Here is a 19627-nt window from a genome sequence, read left to right on the forward strand (position 1 = left end):
GCAAATATTTTACACTTTAATCAAATGTTTGTGAAGCGTTTTCCCATGCCTCATCTCATTTGATCCTCACAGAAGTCCTGGAGTAGGTAGATAGGAGACATGGTGGGATCCTATTTTCTTTTCATTAGCCAGAAAAATGGAGATTTAGAAAGTTTAGAAACTTGACCCAACTGAAAAGAAATGGTGGACCTTGAAAATGACTTCAGGTTTTCTCACTGCACAGAATATAGTCCAACACTGCTGCAGTTAAATATTTTACCCTTTTTTCTCCATGCATGATCTACAATAATGATCTGCTTCATGTTGATATTTACTGCTGTGTTGCTTACAATGACCTGAAAGAGAAGTTGGGGTGCTTCACTGGGCTGGAAAAAGTTTAGCTAAATCAGAAAGCAGGTCTAGTTAAGCAAGTTTATTCTATATACTAGTAAAGTAGAGGCCCAGTGCACAAAATTCATGCAACTGGGGGAGGAGGTCCCTTAGCCTGGCTTGGGCTTTCTTGCAGTCCAGGACCTCTTGTTTCTTACTGCCTGCCTGCAGGGGGAGAGGCTCCTGCCACTGTGCTTGCCAGCCATGAGCCTGGCTTCTAGCTGAGCAGTGCTTCCCCTGTGGGAGCACACTGATCACCAGGGGGCAGCTCCTGTGTTGAGCGTCTGCCCCCTAGTGGTCAGTGTGCATCATAGCGACCAGTCATTCTGCCCGCTGTTCCACCATTCGGTCAATTCACATATTAGGGTTTTATTATTCTATATAATAAAAGGGTAATATGCAAATTGACCAAATGGTGGAACAACCGGTCACTATTATGCACACTGACCACCACAGGGCAGACACTCGACACTGGAGCTGCCCGCTGGTGGTCAGTGCACTCCCACAGGGGGAGCACCACTCAGACACAAGCCAGCTGATGGCTGGCGAGCGCAGTGGCCCGCCTCTGTGGCAGCACAAAGGATGTCCAACATTCAGACATCCTCTGAGGGCTCCCAGACTACTAAAGGGCATAGGCTGGGCTAAGGAACCCCTCCCACTCCCTGCCCCGAGTGAATGAATGTTGTGCACTGGGCCTCTAGTATAGGATAAAAGGCTAAGTTGACTTGCACATGCGTGATACATATAAAGCTCTTGCTGGTACCAATCGCACGCATGTGTTTCGATCTGTCATTGTTGATCATGGATTTGGTTGACACTGCTATTATAGAGAAAGGGCCAATAGCAATATTAAAATATTTCTAATTTATTTCCTTTCAATGTGCACGAATCCGTGCACCGGGCCACTAGTGTATAAATAAAAATGACTGTCCCCGCCCCGCCCACCTCACAAGGCCAACAAGAGGACCAAGTCAGATATAGCAAATGAAAGGAAGGCCAACAGAGGGTAATGCTGTTCTGAATAAACAACAGGAGTTATCACTGTGACTTTTATCTCTGGATCTCTGCCCCATTTTTTTTGGGTATGAGACAGAGGGAGCTTTGATGAGGTCTGCTTGCATAGACAGATTTATCATGACTTTGGAAAGAATTCCATTTCTGCTCTTCTAAGTTTAGCTACCAGAACATTAACTGATAACAGATGTGGACAGGAAGACTCTACCTGCAGAGAAAACCCACAAATACAATTTGATCTCAGTGAAATACTGTACACACTTGTTCAGTCCTAGAGCCACCTCCTGCTTAAGGGAGGGCATATTCCAACACGACTCAGGCATTTCAGATGTGACAGTCAACCCAACACCGTGTGCTCCTCTCGGAAATGCCCTCTGGCTTGGGGGGTGGCGGCTGCTCTAGGCTGTGGAATGCTGAGGCTGGGTTCCTATGTGTAGCAGATCTCATGCCCCCGCCAGCATGGAGCATCTCCTTTATTCTGAGCTCCTTGCTGAGTGTACACGGAAGTCTCCAAGACTCCCCAGTGCATACCTAGAGATGTGGGAAGCCCTTGGCCATGGTCACTGTGTCCAGACTGCTTTACCGCCCACCTTCCTAACCCACCATACCAAACAGGAGGCTTTTGGAGGCTGTTTCTTTGTCTTTTCAGCTGTGAACACAGCTGCTGCTCTTCCACGCTCTCCCACTTTTGCTAATTTTAGACAAGGGGCCGTCTGTTTCAAACAAAGGCAAGTGGAGCACAGGCTCGCTCTGGTGTGGACTGACGGCTGTCACCTGGGTTGGTCTTGGATTTAACAGTGTGCTGCCAGGTCTACTAGTGAAACCAGACCCCAATAGTATGTCTTCTAGTTTTAAGTGTCTTTCCGGAGAAACAACAGCCTTCCTCACGGTGCTCCAGAGACCAGCAGACCAGACTGGTCCCAGAGACTTGCGAAGGCACGGGTAGCAGCTACGTAACCCTAATCTGACCTCAGGAACACTGTGGAACCAAAATTGATGGACCTGCAGTAGCACAGATGCTACTTTTACCATTGGGAGCCCCTTAAAAAGAGAGGGGTCTTTCAATAAAGAAGATCCAGTGCAGGGACCACGTCTGGACACACACAGGACTGGTAATCAAACTGCCAGACTAGAATGTCTTTGTTCTCACTTGCCCCTCCCACTTCCCTAACCTTAGATGGCTTAGCTCTAAGACTACCCAATCAGACCCCTGGATTAGAATTAATAATTATGTACAACCTCTCCTACCCTCACCTCTTAAAATTGATCTCAAGCCTTTGTTCCAGGAAAACTACTTTGATCCTTGTCTCCTCCTTCGGGTGGTCTGACGAGAAAATCTCTCTCTCTGAGAAACCTGCTGCCTCAGACTTTTGGCGTCTGTGTAAGCAGTGGGCAGAGAGGGACACTCATTCTTCTTTACACATGAGGAACCAGGAGCTCACTTTCATGCCTTGCCCAGTGTTACCACTAATAACCGGTGAAGCCAGGCTTGTGTCTAGGCCTCTGCTCTTAGTCCAGACACTCCCTGCCTCAGACTTTCGGCTTCTCTGTACGCCTTTGTTCTGGGGCAGGCAGCAACTGAGATCCCACTATCAGCAAGCTTAGAACTAAACAGAGAAACATGGGAGAGCACTCCCGTTAAAGAGTGTGTATGTATGTGGGAGGTGGCTGGAGGGAGAAATGTTTTCAAAAAGGAATCTTCATCCAGGTTCAGGGACCTTTTGCACCATATATCTTTACAAGGTGTATTTTTCAACACCCACCCAAACATTTAAAGCTAGTAGTCATCATTGACTATGATGATTGTATGACATTATTTTGTTTAATCATTAAAGATGACACGGGGGGGGGGGGTGAGGTCAAGGGGGAAAAAAAGGAGACATATGTACTACTATTTGTAATACTTTAAACGAAATAAAATTAAAAGAAAACCAGCTACCAAATGCTTTAGGGTGTTGAGAAAAAAATAATTTCAAGGCCAGAGTATTAGCTGTCATCAGAAAGATGATGACTTTTTTTTTTTTTTGAAATGTGTGATGGAAACCACAGAGAAAAAACAGAGAACATTTTGATAGTTACCAGACGGGAGGAGGGTTGGGGAGATGTGTGAAAAAGGTGAAGAGATTAAGAAGCACAAACTGGTTGTTACAGAATAGTCATGGGATGTAAAATACAACATAGGGAATATAGTCAATATTTAAATAACTATGTATGGTGTGGGATGGGTAGGAGATTTGTGGGATGATAATTTAGTAAATTATATAATGTCTAATCACTGGGTTGTACACCTGAAACTAATATAATATTGTATGTCAACTGTAATTGAAAAATAAATGATTTTTAAAACAGAAAAAAAAGAATCCTATCTAATAAAGAGGGAATATGCTAATTGACCCTCACGCTGTCGCAAAGATGGTAGCACCCACAGCCAATAAGGAGGGAATACGCTAATTGACTGCCCCACCCTCAAAGATGGCAGTGCCCACAGCCAATATGGAGGGAATATGCTAATTGACTGCCATGCCCTCAAAGATGGCGGTGCCCAGTCCCCTCAGCCCCACCGCATGCTTGCCTCCAGAGTCCCCCAGTCCCCAAGCTGCCCAGGGCCGGCCCAAGGTGCAGGCAAGCCTTGGCTGTCGGCTGCCCAGCCACCCAGGGACGGCCCGAGGCTCGGGTAATCAGGCTGGCCAAGGCTTGCGCTGCCGGCAGTGGCAGCAGCAGAGGTGTGATGGGGCGTCGCCTTCCCCTGATCGCCGAGTCGCTTCCCGCCCCTGAGGGCTTCCGGACTGTGAGATGGGGCAGGCTGGGCTGAGGGACCTCTGGGACAATACCAAGCATACCAACATTCACATCATAGGGATACCAGAAGGAAAAAAGAGATAGCAAGGGATTAAAAATCTATTCGAAGAAATAATGCCTGAAAACTTTACTAACCTGGCAAAGGAAATAGATATACAAGTCCAGGAAGCACAGACAATCCCAAACATGATGAACTCAAAGAGGCCCATACAAAAGCACATCGTAATTAAATGAAGATATTTGCCAATGATACATCTGATAAAGGGTAATAGCCACAATATACTCCAAATAAAACAAACAATCCAATTAAAAAAGTGGGCAAAGAACCTAAATAGATATTTCTCCCAAGATGGCCAATAGACATATGAAAAGATGCATAGTGTCACTAATCATTAGGGAAATGCAAATTAAAACCACAATGAGATATCACCTCACACCTATTAGAATGGCTATCAACAACAAATCAACAAATAACAAATGTTGTCAAGGATGTGAAGAAAAGGAAACCCTCGTGTACTACTGGTGGGACTAAACTGATGCAGCCACTATGGAAAACAGTATGGAGTTCCCTCAAAAATTTAAAAATAAAATTACCATGTGACCCAGCAATTCCACTGCTGGGTATTTATCTGAAAAAAATCTAAAATTCTAATAAAGATTCATGCACCCCTATGTTCACCACAGAATTATTTACAATAGCTAAGATACAGAAGCAACTTCAGTGTCCATCAGGAGATAAATGAATAAGTAAGAGGTGGTACATATATACAATGGAATATTACTTGGCCAAAAAAAAAAGAATGGAATCTCGCCTTTTGCAACAACAAGAATAGATGTACCTAGAGGATGTTGTGCCAAGTGAAATAAGTCAGAGTAAGACAAATACCATATGATTTCACTTGAATGTGGAATCTGAAAAACAAAATAAATGAACAAAAACAGAAACAAACTCGGAGATACAGAGCAAACAAATGATTGCCTGATGGAGAGGATTAGGGGTTTGGATGACAGAGATGAAGGAATTAAGAAGTATAAATTGCCAGTTATAAAAATAGTCATGGGGGTGTAAAGGACAGCATAGGGATTATAGTCAATAATATTGTAATAACTATGTATGGTGTCAAATGGGTACTACACTTATTGGAGTGAACACTAATATACACATGAAACTAATATATTTCATATGAAGAGTATTTAAGATATTTCTAAAATATATTTTTATTGATTTCAGAGAGGAAGGAAGAGAATCATTGATGGGCTGCCTTCTGCACGCCCTCCACTGGGGATCGAGCCTGCCACCCAGGCATGTGTCTTTGACTGGAATCGAACCTGGGACCCTTCAGGCCACAGGCTGATGCTCTATCCACTGAGCTAAACCGGCTCGGGTTAAAATAATTTTTAATTAAGTAGATAAAAACAGATTTATCTGACATAAGAGGAGCAGAAATAAATATTAATGAACAGTAAGAGAAACTTGAATATACCTCATACACAGAAATTAGAGATGGATCTTAGACAAAATATGAAAGCTATAACGATAAGTTTCTAGAAGAAATCAAAGGAGAATGTGTCTATGACCAAAGGAATCGTGACTAGGAAGGGGCAGAAAGGAATTTTCTGGTGTAAGGGGGTTGTTCTTTATTTTGATCTGGGTGATGGTAACAGGAGTGTACACATTTGTCATCATTCATGGAACTATACATTTAAGATTTGTGCATTTCCCTGTATGTAAATATTTCAATAATGAACTGTCAGCATCAAAAACAGTACCTGCTTTTCTACCTGCAAAACTGTCAGTCGTCTATTCAAACGTTTACAGAGTGCCTGCTTTGTCCCAGGTACTGTGCTAAAAAAAAGAAACACATGGCAAACAGTTCAGACATGGCTGGGTCCCTGACTTGAGGAGCTTTCAACAGTATTAGGGAGATGGATAATAAATGTTAAAAAGAAGCCAATAGCTACATATAACATTATTATAAAATACAAAGATGCAAGAAACATCCACCCAGAGGGGGAAAAAAAATTAAAAACCTTGACAATCAAAGGAAATTTCTATTGGACTTCACAATAGCGAATGGCCCTGCTCTTCTAGAAAACCTGCTTTCTTGTTCACATCTGCAGAACCTAACATCAGAATTAGTTTCTTCCCTGAGGTCTTATCCATGGAGTTGAGAGAGAATATATTTAAGTAGGTCTCAGAGTCAAGGCTTGTGGGGATAAAACATTGTAATGTGAGCAGTCCACAAAAGATCCCCAGGTAAGCGGCATGCACTGCAAACCCTTAATTGTACTCTAGCCAGGGGCCCCATGGCCTCCATGACTGGGAAGGAACAGCATGGCGTGTAGAAGGATGAGCCAGAACGAGGGGCAGGGCAGCTGATTCTGGCACTGACTAGGCATCATTAGCTGAATGTGCTGTGAGTGGGGAAGCAATTTAACCTCCCTGAGCCCATTTCCTCCCCTGTAAACATCAGGACTTTGAATTGGATGAGGTCTTTCCAGCTTCCAAAAGCTTTGTTATCCTTAGCCTACTTGTCCTTCTTTCAACTTTCTCAGAAAACCAAAGTTTGAGCTCAGAGTAGCCTATCAGAAATACAGTATGCTGCAATGGAAAAGCCCTTTGCCGTGTAAGCAAATGAAATCACTCAGGGCTTAGGAGAAACGAACGAAGAATTCCCAGCCACAGCTCTGTTATCCCTACACGGCACCTCAGTGACGTAACTCCGCGGACTGTGGTCTGCAGTCAGGTACTCTGCAGCAGTCTCTTTACACGCACTTGCTGTCACAACTGAAAAATCCAGAAGGACAAATTTATTCAGGCAGACGGTGCTATAGGCTGAATTGTGTCCTCCCCTAAAATTCTGGTGCTGAAGTCTTTGCCTCCCCTGGGAAAAGAATAAGACTTAAAAGGCAGCCTCACTCTCACAGATGTACACTGTAATTATAACTGTTCAGGGCTATCGGGAAACCACAAGCAGAACTGAGTTTTCCTGTGCTTGCTGGCTTCAGAGAGGGACAGAATGACAGGAAGGTTTCGCATACACGGCTAGGTCAACACCAAACTAATGACAAGGTCTGACCTGAATAATCAGAAAGTGTCACAGGAACTATGGGTCCCTGCTGGAGAGGTGAGCACCCTGTCCTGAGTCGTTAGGAAGCGAAGCAGTTTAGGGAGAGGGGAATCGGACAGAGCCCCAATGCGCAGGGAACGGGAGGCACCTGGCCAAGAAGATGTGGGAGGAACACAGTACTGGCGCCTCTGAGAAGAACTGGGACTTATTCTGGTTTTTAAATCATAGCTCAGCTTTAATAATTTCTGCAGTGACCCTTTAATTTTTAATTTTATCTTCCAGGACCGGGAATTGAACTGGCAACCTTTCGGTGCACAAGGCGACACTCAACCAACTGAGCCACTCTGGCCAGGCTAAATCTATATACTTTTATTAAGCCAAAAACTAGCAGTGTGGTATAAAGTTTACATTTAAGGTTTTCACAGAAACCTATCACATGCCTGAAAAGATTTCACAATGGAATGCTAGTTGCTGGTCTAGATGATGTCAAGAACTGATGGATCTCATGATTCAGGACAGAATTATGGGTATTAGTTAATCCTTAAGGATTAAAAAATAATTTTTGTTTTGCTTTGTGTTTTAAAGTTAACTACTGATCAACTATGAAAGTTTAATCTTCTCCTGAGACAAGGGCTTTCGAAATCATCCAAGTCATGAAGTGATTCGATGAACTTGAGAGAGTGACTGAACCCTGCCAGGGATAGTTTCAGAGTTCACAGTTCAAAAAGACAACAACAAAACAAAAACAAACGAACAGAGAGGCTCTGAGAGTCCACCCTAACATCAAGGGCTTTCCTGTGTACTCTCACCCCTCCTATGCCACCCTCTCCCCTTCCCCCAATACCTCAGCCAGTGGTGTGGATGGACAAGCTAATATTTATAACTTGATCACTGAAAAAGGATCTTCTTGTCAATTTCAAGAATTAGCACTTCTAAGACAGAAAGATCTGCCTGTGCATAAACTCCAGTAAAAAACTTCCCCTCCTCAACCAGTTTCTATCCCCCAAATGGCAAAAACTAGTAATAGCCAAAAACTACATATGTGCTGTGCTGTGAAAATGCAGAGTTGACACTCTTGGGAAGAAGGCTGTGGAGATGCTCTCTCCCACCCCCATTCTGCCTGTTTTATCCTCCATAGAAGGCCCCTTGCTTTCCTCAGCGAAGTGCGGAACGGGTTGCGTTGAAACGTGTAGCCTCCTCCAGCTCCCCTGGGACGGTGTGCAGACTGTACGGCACGAACGGCTCTGAGGCTGGGGCTGCTGGGGGCACAGGAACTGCACTGGCTCTCCAAGGACATCTCAGGCCACCTCTACGGTGTCAAGACAAGTAGGACTCCTTCCGTCCCACTGGAAACCCACAGTCAGAGGTGACGGCCTGGACCAGGAGAGTTCATCCTTGTGTATCAGAGTCGCCAAGGGCCCAGGAATGGCATTTTACAACGTGCTGTTTCTGAAGCAGTTGGTTCTAGAGCTTATACTTTAGGGAATACTGGCTTACAGACACAGAAAGAAAGATACTACATGGTCTCACTTACTATATGGAATCTAAAAAATGGACTACATAGAAGCAGAGAGGAGAACAGTGGTTACCAGGAGCAAGGAGATGGGAAATGGAGATGTTGGTCCAGGGGACAAAGTTGCAGTTCCGTAGGGTGACGTATGGAGGTCCCATGTACTGCACTGAGTTAATACTGCCATGCTGTGTACGGGACATCTGAGAGTAGATTTCAGGTGCTCCCACCACACGCACAAAAAATGGTTGTACAGTTTTCTATCTCTCTCTCCCTCTCCCTTCCTCTCTGAAACCAATAAATGTACACTGAGTGGCCAGATTATTATTATGACCACCTGACATTTGTAGGCAAATTAGCTATAATTTCACGCTGAAGTTGCTAGAGGGCCAGACCATTATAAATAGGGAAGCAGGTTGTTTACCACGACAGTATCAGTGATTTTTTTCTGAAGGTATGGGTAAACAATGTGATTTAACAGCCTTTGAACTATATATATATATATATATATATATATATATATATATATATATATATCCATCCCATGTTCAAAGGCTGTTAAATGTTATATATATATCCCAAGTGTTTATATGTAAGAAATGGTTCTACAAACTTCCAGTTATAAGTAAATCTTGGGGATGTAATGTACAACATGGTGGCTACCGTTAACAAAGTTGCAAAGAGAGTAGACCTTAAATCAGTGGTTCTCAACCTTCTGGCCCTTTAAATGCAGTTCCTCATGTTGTGACCCAACCATAAAATTATTTTCGTTGCTACTTCATAACTGTAATGTTGCTACTGTTATGAATCGTAATGTAAATATCTGATATGCAGGATGGTCTTAGGCGACGCCTGTGAAAAAGTTGTTTGACCGCCAAAGGGGTCGCGACCCACAGGTTGAGAACTGCTGCCGTAAATAAAAACAAAAACAGAAAAATCCAAAACTGAACCAACCAACCAAGCAAAAACAAAAAAATACAAAACACAGTCCGTACCTTCAAGAGTCCAGTGAAGGAAAGAAACAAACTAACTTCGAGTAAATAAAATCAAACTCTTGGTCTCCATAACACATAAAATGTAGCTTACTATGTGAAGAGACGAGTATGTCCATTAGCTTGACTACAGTAATCATTTCACTATGTACAGCTAGTCATCATGTTGTCCACCTTAAATATATACAGTTTATTTCAAAATATATAAAACAATAGTTCTGGGTGAGAACAGTGTATAATCACTTATGCAAAGTAAGAACTGGAATTACAAAAAGTCCCAAATATATTGAGCATAATAAAATTTTGATGAGGGGCATTATGCCTTATTTCCTACATAATCTTTCTGGAGACATTTGTCATAGACATTCACAATTAATGTATCAGGTTGTCATAAATAAATACTAAAATCTAGGACAAAAGAAAAGAAGGAAAGAAATACTGGCTTAGAAGAATGGTAAGGCAGTGAGGAGTGCAGACCCGAGATGACGGGGTGTGCTTGTGTGAAAGACTGAGGGCCGAGGACCGAAGGACCCGTCCTGGGAGGCCTGGGAGGAGGCCCTGGTCACTGCCCAAAGCCCTGCCTGTGCCTGGGTTCCGTGCTGGCTCTGCGCTGAGCTGGTGTTGAGGGCCCCAGGTGGGGTGGGTGGGCCTCTCCATGGGCAGGACCTGGCTGAGGGTGAGGAGCTGTGAGTACCACTGACTGTACTGGGGTCAGATCGGTGTCACACTCACTAAACACCACCTTCCAGAAAGCACACGTAAATAAACTAGCATGTAATTAGTCACCTTGTAACACATCCTAACACATGGTACTTGTGATTTTACACTGTTCATATACCTGCCTTTTTATGTGTTACCGTGCTTAGCAATCTATAATAATAAAAGCGTTATAGTATGTTAATTAGACTGGACGACCTTCCAGATGAAGCCTTGACGGGGGCCGAGCCCCTTGCACGAATTTCATGCATCAGGCCTCTAATCAGTAAATAAAAATATTACGTTTAAAACCTGTCACTGAAATCGTATACTCTTTCTCATTTATTTTACCCACTCCCAAGAAGTCTAAATTATCCATTTTTGGAATCCGACTTAAGCTGTAGTTATTTTGGATAAGGCCTGTCTTTCATGTGCGTATCTAAATCCTACTTACATGAACTATCTCAATGGCTAGTAGTAAAAATGCTCTCAGTATTTACCAGAGTCCTGCACAGCCTTTCCTTAGATGAAGTGGTTCTGTTACTCTGAGCTGATTTAGGAGGAGGCACTGGAAAGCTGGGTTCTCCTCTCCTGGTTCCCCTCTAACCAGTGGTGCTGAGCTGTGATGTAGGCAATTGTCCATCTCTCTGAGCTTACTTTTTATCCATATGCCAGTGGTAAAATAACTCTTCTTATCGACCTCAAGGTGGCTGTAATTTATATGCATGTGTCTACCATACTCCTTGCTCTCGGAAATAACCTGATAAAGGTCCTCTTCTCACATAAGCTGGAGGGAGGTGCTGGATTTACCTAACTCAGTGGTTCTCAACCTTCCTAATGCCGCGACCCTTTAATACAGTTCCTCATGTTGTGGTGACCCCCAACCATACAATTATTTTCATTGCTACTTTATAACTGTAATTTTGCTATGTTAAGAATTATAAATATCTGATATGCAGGATGTATTTTCATTGTTACAAATTGAACATAATTAAAGCATAGTGATTAATCACAAAAACAATATGTAATTATATATGTGTTTTCCGATGGTCTTAGGCGACCCCTGTGAAAGGGTCGTTCGACCCCTGTGAAAGGGTCGTTCGACCCCCAAAGGGGTCGCGACCCACAGGTTGAGAACCGCTGACCTAACTCATCGTCTCCTTGTCTTAATTAATAGATTAAAGAAGTACTTATTCCACAGCAGACTAAATATATTGGATCTAGCAATATAAGAGCAGCTGTGAGGATTCAGTGAGGTGCCTCCTATACACTCTGTCATTTATGTTCAATACATTTTAGCTATTATCAGTATTATCACGGAAGATTTTTATAATAAAGAAACAGATACTTTATGGACTTCAGTGGCACAAATGTACTGGTAAATGTTTAACAGTCTTTTGGGAAAAATATGTGTGTGTATATGTTCTTCTAAGCCAGTATTTCTTTCCTTCTTTTGTCTTAGATTTTAGTATTTATTTATTTATGACAACCTGATACATTAATTTTGAATGTCTATGATAAATTTCTCCAAAAAGATGATCAATTTACTACTGACAGAGAATGTGTAGCACACTTTACAAATAATAAAATATGCAATAGTCTTTACTGTAACTTCCATATAATTGACTGTTCACAGAATACTCTTGCTGATTTTTATAGAAATTTTGCATCCATAGCCAACCTAAAATTGTAATTGAGTGCATAGTTCTAACACGATGTTTGTCGAGACTTTACATTAATAAGATAAAAATGAAATGGGAGACATTTGTCAGAACTTCACTCATTTGTCACTAACATGAGCTAGTTCTCTGAATAATGGGAAAATAGTTTTCAAATACTGGAGGAATATTTCCTCAATTTTTGGTGCTATTGACAATGCAGCATCTATATATGCAACACACATTTAAGTTTAAAAAAACAGACAACCAACAAAACAATATATTTAGTCTGCTGTGGAATAAGTACTTCTTCAATCTACCAGAGTGATATCGCTGAATGAGGAGCTGGTAAGAAATGCACAGTAGCATACTGTTATATGGTATATCCACGACGCACGTCCAATGCACATAAATAACCTCAAGAGCAAATGTTAGAATTGCAGTAAAATAATTAGGAAGGGATCACTTTATGAGTATTATTTTTTAAAATATATGTCATTTAGTTGTAAGTTATGTAATTTAATTTTGAATAAGACCGTGCTTAACAACTGGCTCACAAAATTGAACACTAACTGTCAGGAGCCAGAAGGGGCAAGCTCCAGCACACCCACCACTCCACAAGGCAAAAGGCAACCTCAGGGGCCACTTATTGCGTAATGATTACCAAACACCTGTGGTAATCATCAAAGCTTAGGCCAGTCCTGTTACAAGTACATAATGAAAAGCATCTAAAAGATATGGTGGCATAGTACCTAGTCTTGACGACCTAGGATTAACTCTAGCTGTAATTGTAGATGGCACAGAGTTCCAGTGAAAAACAATTAAAGGAGAACAAATGCTCCTTTAAACAATCCTAGACGTCACCAGTCAATGATTTTAGAAAGTCAGCATCATCCTTTATAATATTTCAGAAAAGATCAATGGAAAAGTCACTGGATTCGGAATTAAAGGACCTTGATTCTGGTCTTGATTCTGCTACTAAACTACCTGAGTGATGTTGGAATAAGTAATGTCACTTCTATGCACTTTAGTTTCCTAATTTCTAAAGTAAAGGTGTTGGGCCCTAGCTGGTTTGGCCCAGTGGATAGAACATTAGCCTGCAGATCGAAGGGTCTTAGGTTCGATCCCAGTGAAAGGCACACACCTGGTAACAGGCTCCTCCCTGGCCCAGGCCCTGGTCATGACGTGTGCAGGAGGCAACCAATCGATGTGTTTCTCTCACATCAATATTTCTCTCTGTATTTTCCTCACCCTTCTACTCTCTCTAAAAATCAATGGAGAAATATCCTCAGGTGAGGATCAAAAAAATAAAAAATAAATAAAGGTGTTGGGCTAAATAATGGCCAGCTTTTTAAAAAATGAGGAAATCAACCTCGATAATCAAAAGGATATCATGTCCCATAATGAATTAAAAACAAATATATTTTCAGTGTTACTTCCTTGATAAATCTATTAAGACCTTCTTACAGATTTTCAAAGTCTCACTCCCCTTTGTTCTTCTGAACAAATGTATATTTGAATTTCTTCCCCTCTGAAGCTTGTTTACTTGTGAGAACAAGGCGCTCTTTCCCGGTGGATCATAAAGCAATTCCCGGAAGGGACTGGGGTGGGAAGCATAGGATATATTCAGGGTCAAAAGATAACTTATAATGTTGATGTGTTAGGAAGGCAGGGTGTGGTGGTCCCAGCCCTGGCCTGGTGAGTGGTTCTACCCTCTGGCAGTGCGGTTCTTATGAATGGCTAAGTCTTGTTTTAAAATTCTGAGTGTGTGGTCTTTTTCCCAACACTGCTTAGTTTTTAAAAATCTACAGTTTTAAGCCTGTAGATTTTTAAAAACTATTGTGCCTGTGATCAAACAGTGACAGTAATTACCACCCCTAGATAAAGCAAAGGGGTATCCAACTCTTCTCATTCCTGTCTTCACACTGTTAATATTAAATACAGTGGACTTACTCCTAAACGAGGTACCGAGCCTGGCACTTTACATATATTTTCTTTTACAAGTTTAGAGGCCCTTCGAGGTAGGTATTATCACCTGAAGCAAATGAGGTCCTGAGAAGCTGAGTACTGTGCTCAAAGATGCAGGTGTGGCAGGAATGTAAGTGTATATGCCCCTCACACTGCCCGCCACTACGAATAACAGCTTAGCATGACCCAGGTGAGACTGCTGCCTGTCGTGTTTGGAATGAGGAAGAGAGCCTGGACAGCCTGGACAGACTCAGTGCCTGGTGATTTCACTGTTCGCAGCTCTCATGAGACACAGTTGGGAGCTGGGGTGCCTATTCTGAAGTGGCCAATGTGACACTTTACCAAGCAAAGCTTTATTGTTAACACACATAAGAAAAAAAACAAAAACCAACCCAGTAAGGCTTGCCCAACCCAATAGGGATTTCCAAGCGAAGAGAAACACTGTACCAGCAGAACAGACTAGAATATCGTTTGTGAGAAAAGCATGGGCAAGACCTGTGAATGCTATGTGGATTGCACAACTGTGTGAAAATACAACTAACTCTAAGCAATTATCAGAACAAGCTCTCAACCAGCTATTAATGTGACCCAGATTTAAGCATCAAAAACAATTCTACGATAATGCTAAGCATTGGCAAGGATGTAATGCAACTAGAGTAGTTACACATTGTTGGGGGCAGTTTAAGTTGGAAACTGTAATGAACACATGCATACCTTTTGACCCAGCAGTTGTAATCCTGGGTACATATCTCATAGAAATGAATTCCTATGATACCAAGTCTGGTATGACAGTGTCCTTAGGAGCTCTATATAGTAGCCTTAAACCAGAAACAACTCAAATGTCCATTATCAATAGAATGTATAAACAAATATAGGTATAATCACACAGTAGATACTATTCAGCAATAAGAATTAATAAATATAGCCACACTAAGCAACATGGATGAAACCACAAACCATCATATTGAGCAAGGAAGCTAGATACAAAAAGAGTAAACACTGTATGCTTCTGTTTATATAATGTCCCAAACCAGACAAAACTAATCTACAATAGTAGAAGTCAGGAGGTGGTGACATATGGGAAACAGCAGGCCAGTGCTCATTGCAAAGAGCCTTGAGAGGGTTTACAACAACAACAACCGCAGCTCTATGAGATAGGGATTGTTAATCCCACTTTACATAGATGACGAAAGGGACTTCTAGAGGGGTTATGGAAACATATCCAAGGTTTACTTATCTTTAATAATAAAAGCGTAATATGCTAATTAGACCAGCCTTCCTTCCAGACGACCTTCTGGACGAACCCAGGGCTGCAAGGGAAGCCGGTGCTGGCAGCCGGGGGAAGGAAGGCCTACTCTTGCATGAATTTCATCCATTGGGCCTCTAGTTTATATATAAGTGGCTTTAGCCAGAATTTTAAGCAGATCCAACTCTTCTCATTTCTGTCTTCACACTGTTAATATTAAATACAGTGGACTTCTCTTTTTGCCCACCCAGCACTCTTTGATTTGTTGGTAGGAGCTGCCTACTCAGCCTTTGGGGAATGAAGCTCCCCTGGTTCCATGTGGTGCTATTGGGGATACACATCACAGTACCTCATCCCAGAGGGTGAGCTGTTGACCCAACCTCTGTCCATCAGACTCTCTGAGGGATATGAATCTTGGGTAGTGTGACAAATGACGGATGAAGAGTGTAGGAACTCGGTTATAAGGTCAGTAGCAGCCAAATGTGAGGCTGTCCACGAGCCTCAGATCCTTTGGATGCAAGCTCAGTGAAAGCAAGAGCGTGACAGACTCCCCCACTCCTATCCTCACCCTGTGGGACAGTGCTGGGGACACGGTGGAAGCTCAGGAAATGTTCAATGAATAAATAAATCTACTGAGGGGCTACATTTCATATTCTCCTCTTGGCCTGATAGCTTAGCCTTTTCTTCAGATTATGTGAACTAACTGCTATTTTTCCAGTGATTTCCTTTGTAATGCCAGTTTCTCTTGCTTGCAAGCAAAGAACCCTATCTGATACCTATTATTTCCAGAGTTGTTACATGTGCCATACTATTTGAGGACACACCCTTATGGACTTCCTTTTTCTACAACAATACACTACCCATTCTCACCCAAAGGAAGGAAGGAGAAAGAGAACTCCTCAGTTGTAATACCAAGGAACTATATAATCTCTTAGGCGAATTTACTGAGTGGCATGAGGCCCCCATGAAAAAGACCACCTACAATACGTGGGGAAGTCGTTTATTGGTATACTGCACTTGATTCACCCTAAATCCAGACCAATTTCCACATGTTTACCTAGGGAAAGTTATGCAAATGAAACCAATGCAAGTGGCATATGAGTTCACAGGAAATGTTAACATTTTCTCAGGAAGGGATGGGCTGATTGTTTCTGAGAAAAGATATTAAGATATAAAAATCAATAGGGTGCCCAGAACCGATTTCAGAGAAATCATATGCTTTCTTGCTTGACTTTCATCTCCCTGAGGGGAAAAGGCTGGCACTGATGTAGAAAGAGCACACTAGGCTAATTATAGTGACAACTGTTGCCAAGTCAATAGTCTACGAGTAACGTTTCATAGTCTGCAGCATCTGGGACACGGGCCCACAACACACACCTTGCCCTCAGGAGACACACAGCCTGGTTTTCTAGATTTGAGATACATGGTGCGTTCATCAACAATGAATAGTTTGTCTTCAGACATATTTTGTCGATGCCACCGCTTTCTTTCAGCTTCAGAATGTCAACAAAAACAACCAAATTCATCATCAATCGACAATGACAGATTGAAACACACGATGTGTGATTGGCGCCAGCAAGAGCTTTATACGTATCGCGCATGCACGAGTCAAAGTTTATCTTTAAATTGCCAGTATGCGTCATATGTACCAGCTGGACCGTTGGTCGGTCAGTCGGACGGACGGACGGTCGGTCACTTAGCCTTTTATATATATAGATAAGAATTCTTGGGTATTTATTCATTCTTTGGAGAATTGTTCAATGCTGTGCTATTTTATTGCTCAAATTGTTCCAGCTTAGGTTGCTGAGAGCTCTTTCAGCTGGCCCATATGCCTTCTGACATAGTCCTTTTTTATTATTTTTTGCTTTTTGAAGACCAATTACTTTTTTTTTTTTTAATAGCGAAGGATAGATATCTGTTTTTTGGATGGCTTGTGTATGGAAACAGTGAAGAACTAGGTTGAACCTTCTAATCCTTAGTAAACACAGAGCTCTGGTATCATTTTACAGTTAATCCAAAGGATTAAGATTGACCTCATTTACTTCGTCATTCATTTATTGGATAAACTCTATATGCCTCCGGTGTGTTAGAGGATTTAAACTGTGTTAGTTTTCTTAAGCCACTCCTAGTTCACGATGGATATTCAGGCTGAAAGGCTAGGTCTTTCAGAATAAGGATGCCCATCGAAGGTGGTGATGGTGAAATAAACTCTGTTGGAACATTAGCCTTTTCCGGGGATACCCTCTGCTTCCCATCTTCACCTCATACTTTCAAATTAAATTGCAGCTTCACAATAACTGATGGGGCCAGTACACTAGTTAGAACCAGCTTCTGGGTTGCAGGTCCAGGGGTAAGGTAGAACGAATGCAGAATTATTCATCCTTGGGGACCCAGGTGCCCTCTGATCCTGCTTGTTGGGTACAGTGCCCAGCGGGGAGTATGTCTATAAAAATGTTTGAAGGGCTATTGTTTTTTTTAAAAAAAGGATATTTGAGCATATGTTATATTCTAGGCATTGTACTTGATAGTGATATATATTTTCTCATCTTTCCTCACAATAACCTTACAGTCTTGTGTATAGGAGGTTAAGTCATGGAGCTGGTGAATGGCAGGGTGGCATTCTAATTCAAAAGACTGTATGTATGTAGGTTACCTGTGTAAAGTGGAACTCACAGTTAAATAATCTTACAATTTCCTCAAAGGAAGCCCATTGTGCCAAGTGTGTTCAGTGCAAGCTTCAGGTCTACTTAAGGGCACACGCTTGCTGGTTTGGTTTCACTCCTTTATAAGGAAGGAAAGAGAGGGGGTTATACATGTGCAACAGATTTCTTTTCCTCCCAGGAGGCTCTGTATTTTTTGTGATCAAACACTCGAGAACTGCAGGAGTCAAAGGAAACCTAAAGGCATTCTAGTTAGAAAAGCCACGTGATGTTTCTCTGTCTCCTACAGCAGTCTTCCCAGATGGCTGTTCAGTTCCAGTGAGAGGCTTAGCATTTCAGAGGTAGCTTATTTCTTCTATAACCACACCGTTTAACTCTTCCTTCTGTGGAACAATCAACTCTTTGTAACCTCCATGCCTGGGTTTAGACTCCCTGCGGGGAGAAAAGCTCGCAGCCTGCTTCCACACGCCAGCCCAGCAGCTCCCTGCACTGACGTGGAGTAGGTTAGTACTGGGTCAGCTACTGCGTATTCCGTGGAAGCCTCAGGGGAGTACCCTTCACAACAAGGCAACCACAGAACTGAGATGCCAATTTACTCAAAATTCAATTTATCAACACATACTTCTGTCCTGAACTAGCTAAGATCGGATGTTTACCCGGGGATGAATAAATATTAGCTCTTTATTTCCCTTAGGCCCTTTACTTCTCATAGTGATACCATAATCTTCCTTCTGAACTCTTAAGACACATTTCTGCCCACTGTGGTCACATAAAGTGCCTCTATGGGTGAGGGTGTGACTACATACATTTCTAAGTGTCTATCAGATTTAAAGTTCAAAACAAACAAGTCAAGGAAATCTGGGACCTGCCTGAATATAAAGCAGTCTTGAAGGAGATTGATGACTTACTGGCAAAAGAGAAGGAAGTGTAAAGGCTGCCACTGGGGAAGAAAATGCTACTGACTTCATTTCCTTCTGATATGAATAGCAGGTGCTCAGATGCACTGAGCTGAAAACCAAGTGAGATAGGGAGAACATAAGTAGTTCCACCCACTGCCAGGGGCTGGGAAACAGGAGCTATCTTTTCATTCAGTTTCTTTTCCTGTGCGGATCAGATCTCAAGTTTTAATTTAATTTGGCTTGAAGGCTCTGACCCAGCGAAAGCTACTGTGAGGGCAGGAAGAAAGCACATGGAAACTGCCATCACCAGAGACTGCCCACAATGGGAAGCACGCAGTCTAAGGAGCTATTGTCTGCAGGGCAATAGCTCTATGGTTTCACTCCAGGAATGCAGTCTTAGGCAATGGCTATATAATGAATGGTCACCAGCTGCTCTTCATTGTGAAAGTCCCTGAGCAGGGGAAGTGTGAGTCCCCAAACCAAAGTAAACTACTATCAGAAGAAACATCTACAGTATCTTCCCTCAGAATGGTCACAGCGCTGGCTTCATGGGCACGTGGCCCTTGGAGGGGGCCATGCTGGGTTTCATGCTCTGCGGTTGCCATGCTGAAAATGTTAATACATTTTAAACAAGGGGCCTCATATTCTTATTTTGCATGGAATCCCACAGATGACAGAGCCAGTCCGGAATGGTTGTGATGCGTTGGAAAGGTCAAGCAATGTTGCATAATAATCTAAACCAAAT

The 19627-nt window shown here is 42.3% G+C and overlaps 1 protein-coding gene and 1 long non-coding RNA gene across 9 annotated transcripts in view; one reads left to right on the top strand and one right to left on the bottom strand.

The window, feature by feature from the left end:
• The window catches only part of LOC118667483, a 121120-nt gene that overhangs the window by 70071 nt on the left and 31422 nt on the right, over positions 1–19627 (top strand). The window lies entirely within an intron of this gene.
• The window catches only part of PIP5K1B (phosphatidylinositol-4-phosphate 5-kinase type 1 beta), a 179673-nt gene that overhangs the window by 29942 nt on the left and 130104 nt on the right, over positions 1–19627 (bottom strand). The window contains exon 13 of one of the 8 annotated variants that reach the window (XM_036330910.1): positions 5953–6028. The exons of the other annotated variants lie outside the window; for them this stretch is intronic. Coding sequence (XP_036186803.1) covers positions 5953–6028 — 76 coding nt within the window. The remainder of the gene's footprint in view (positions 1–5952; positions 6029–19627) is intronic. 8 annotated transcript variants of the gene reach the window in all.

This window comes from Myotis myotis, unplaced genomic scaffold (genome assembly GCF_014108235.1).
Source record: "Myotis myotis isolate mMyoMyo1 unplaced genomic scaffold, mMyoMyo1.p scaffold_m19_p_12, whole genome shotgun sequence".
Classification (NCBI taxonomy): Eukaryota; Metazoa; Chordata; class Mammalia; order Chiroptera; family Vespertilionidae; genus Myotis; species Myotis myotis.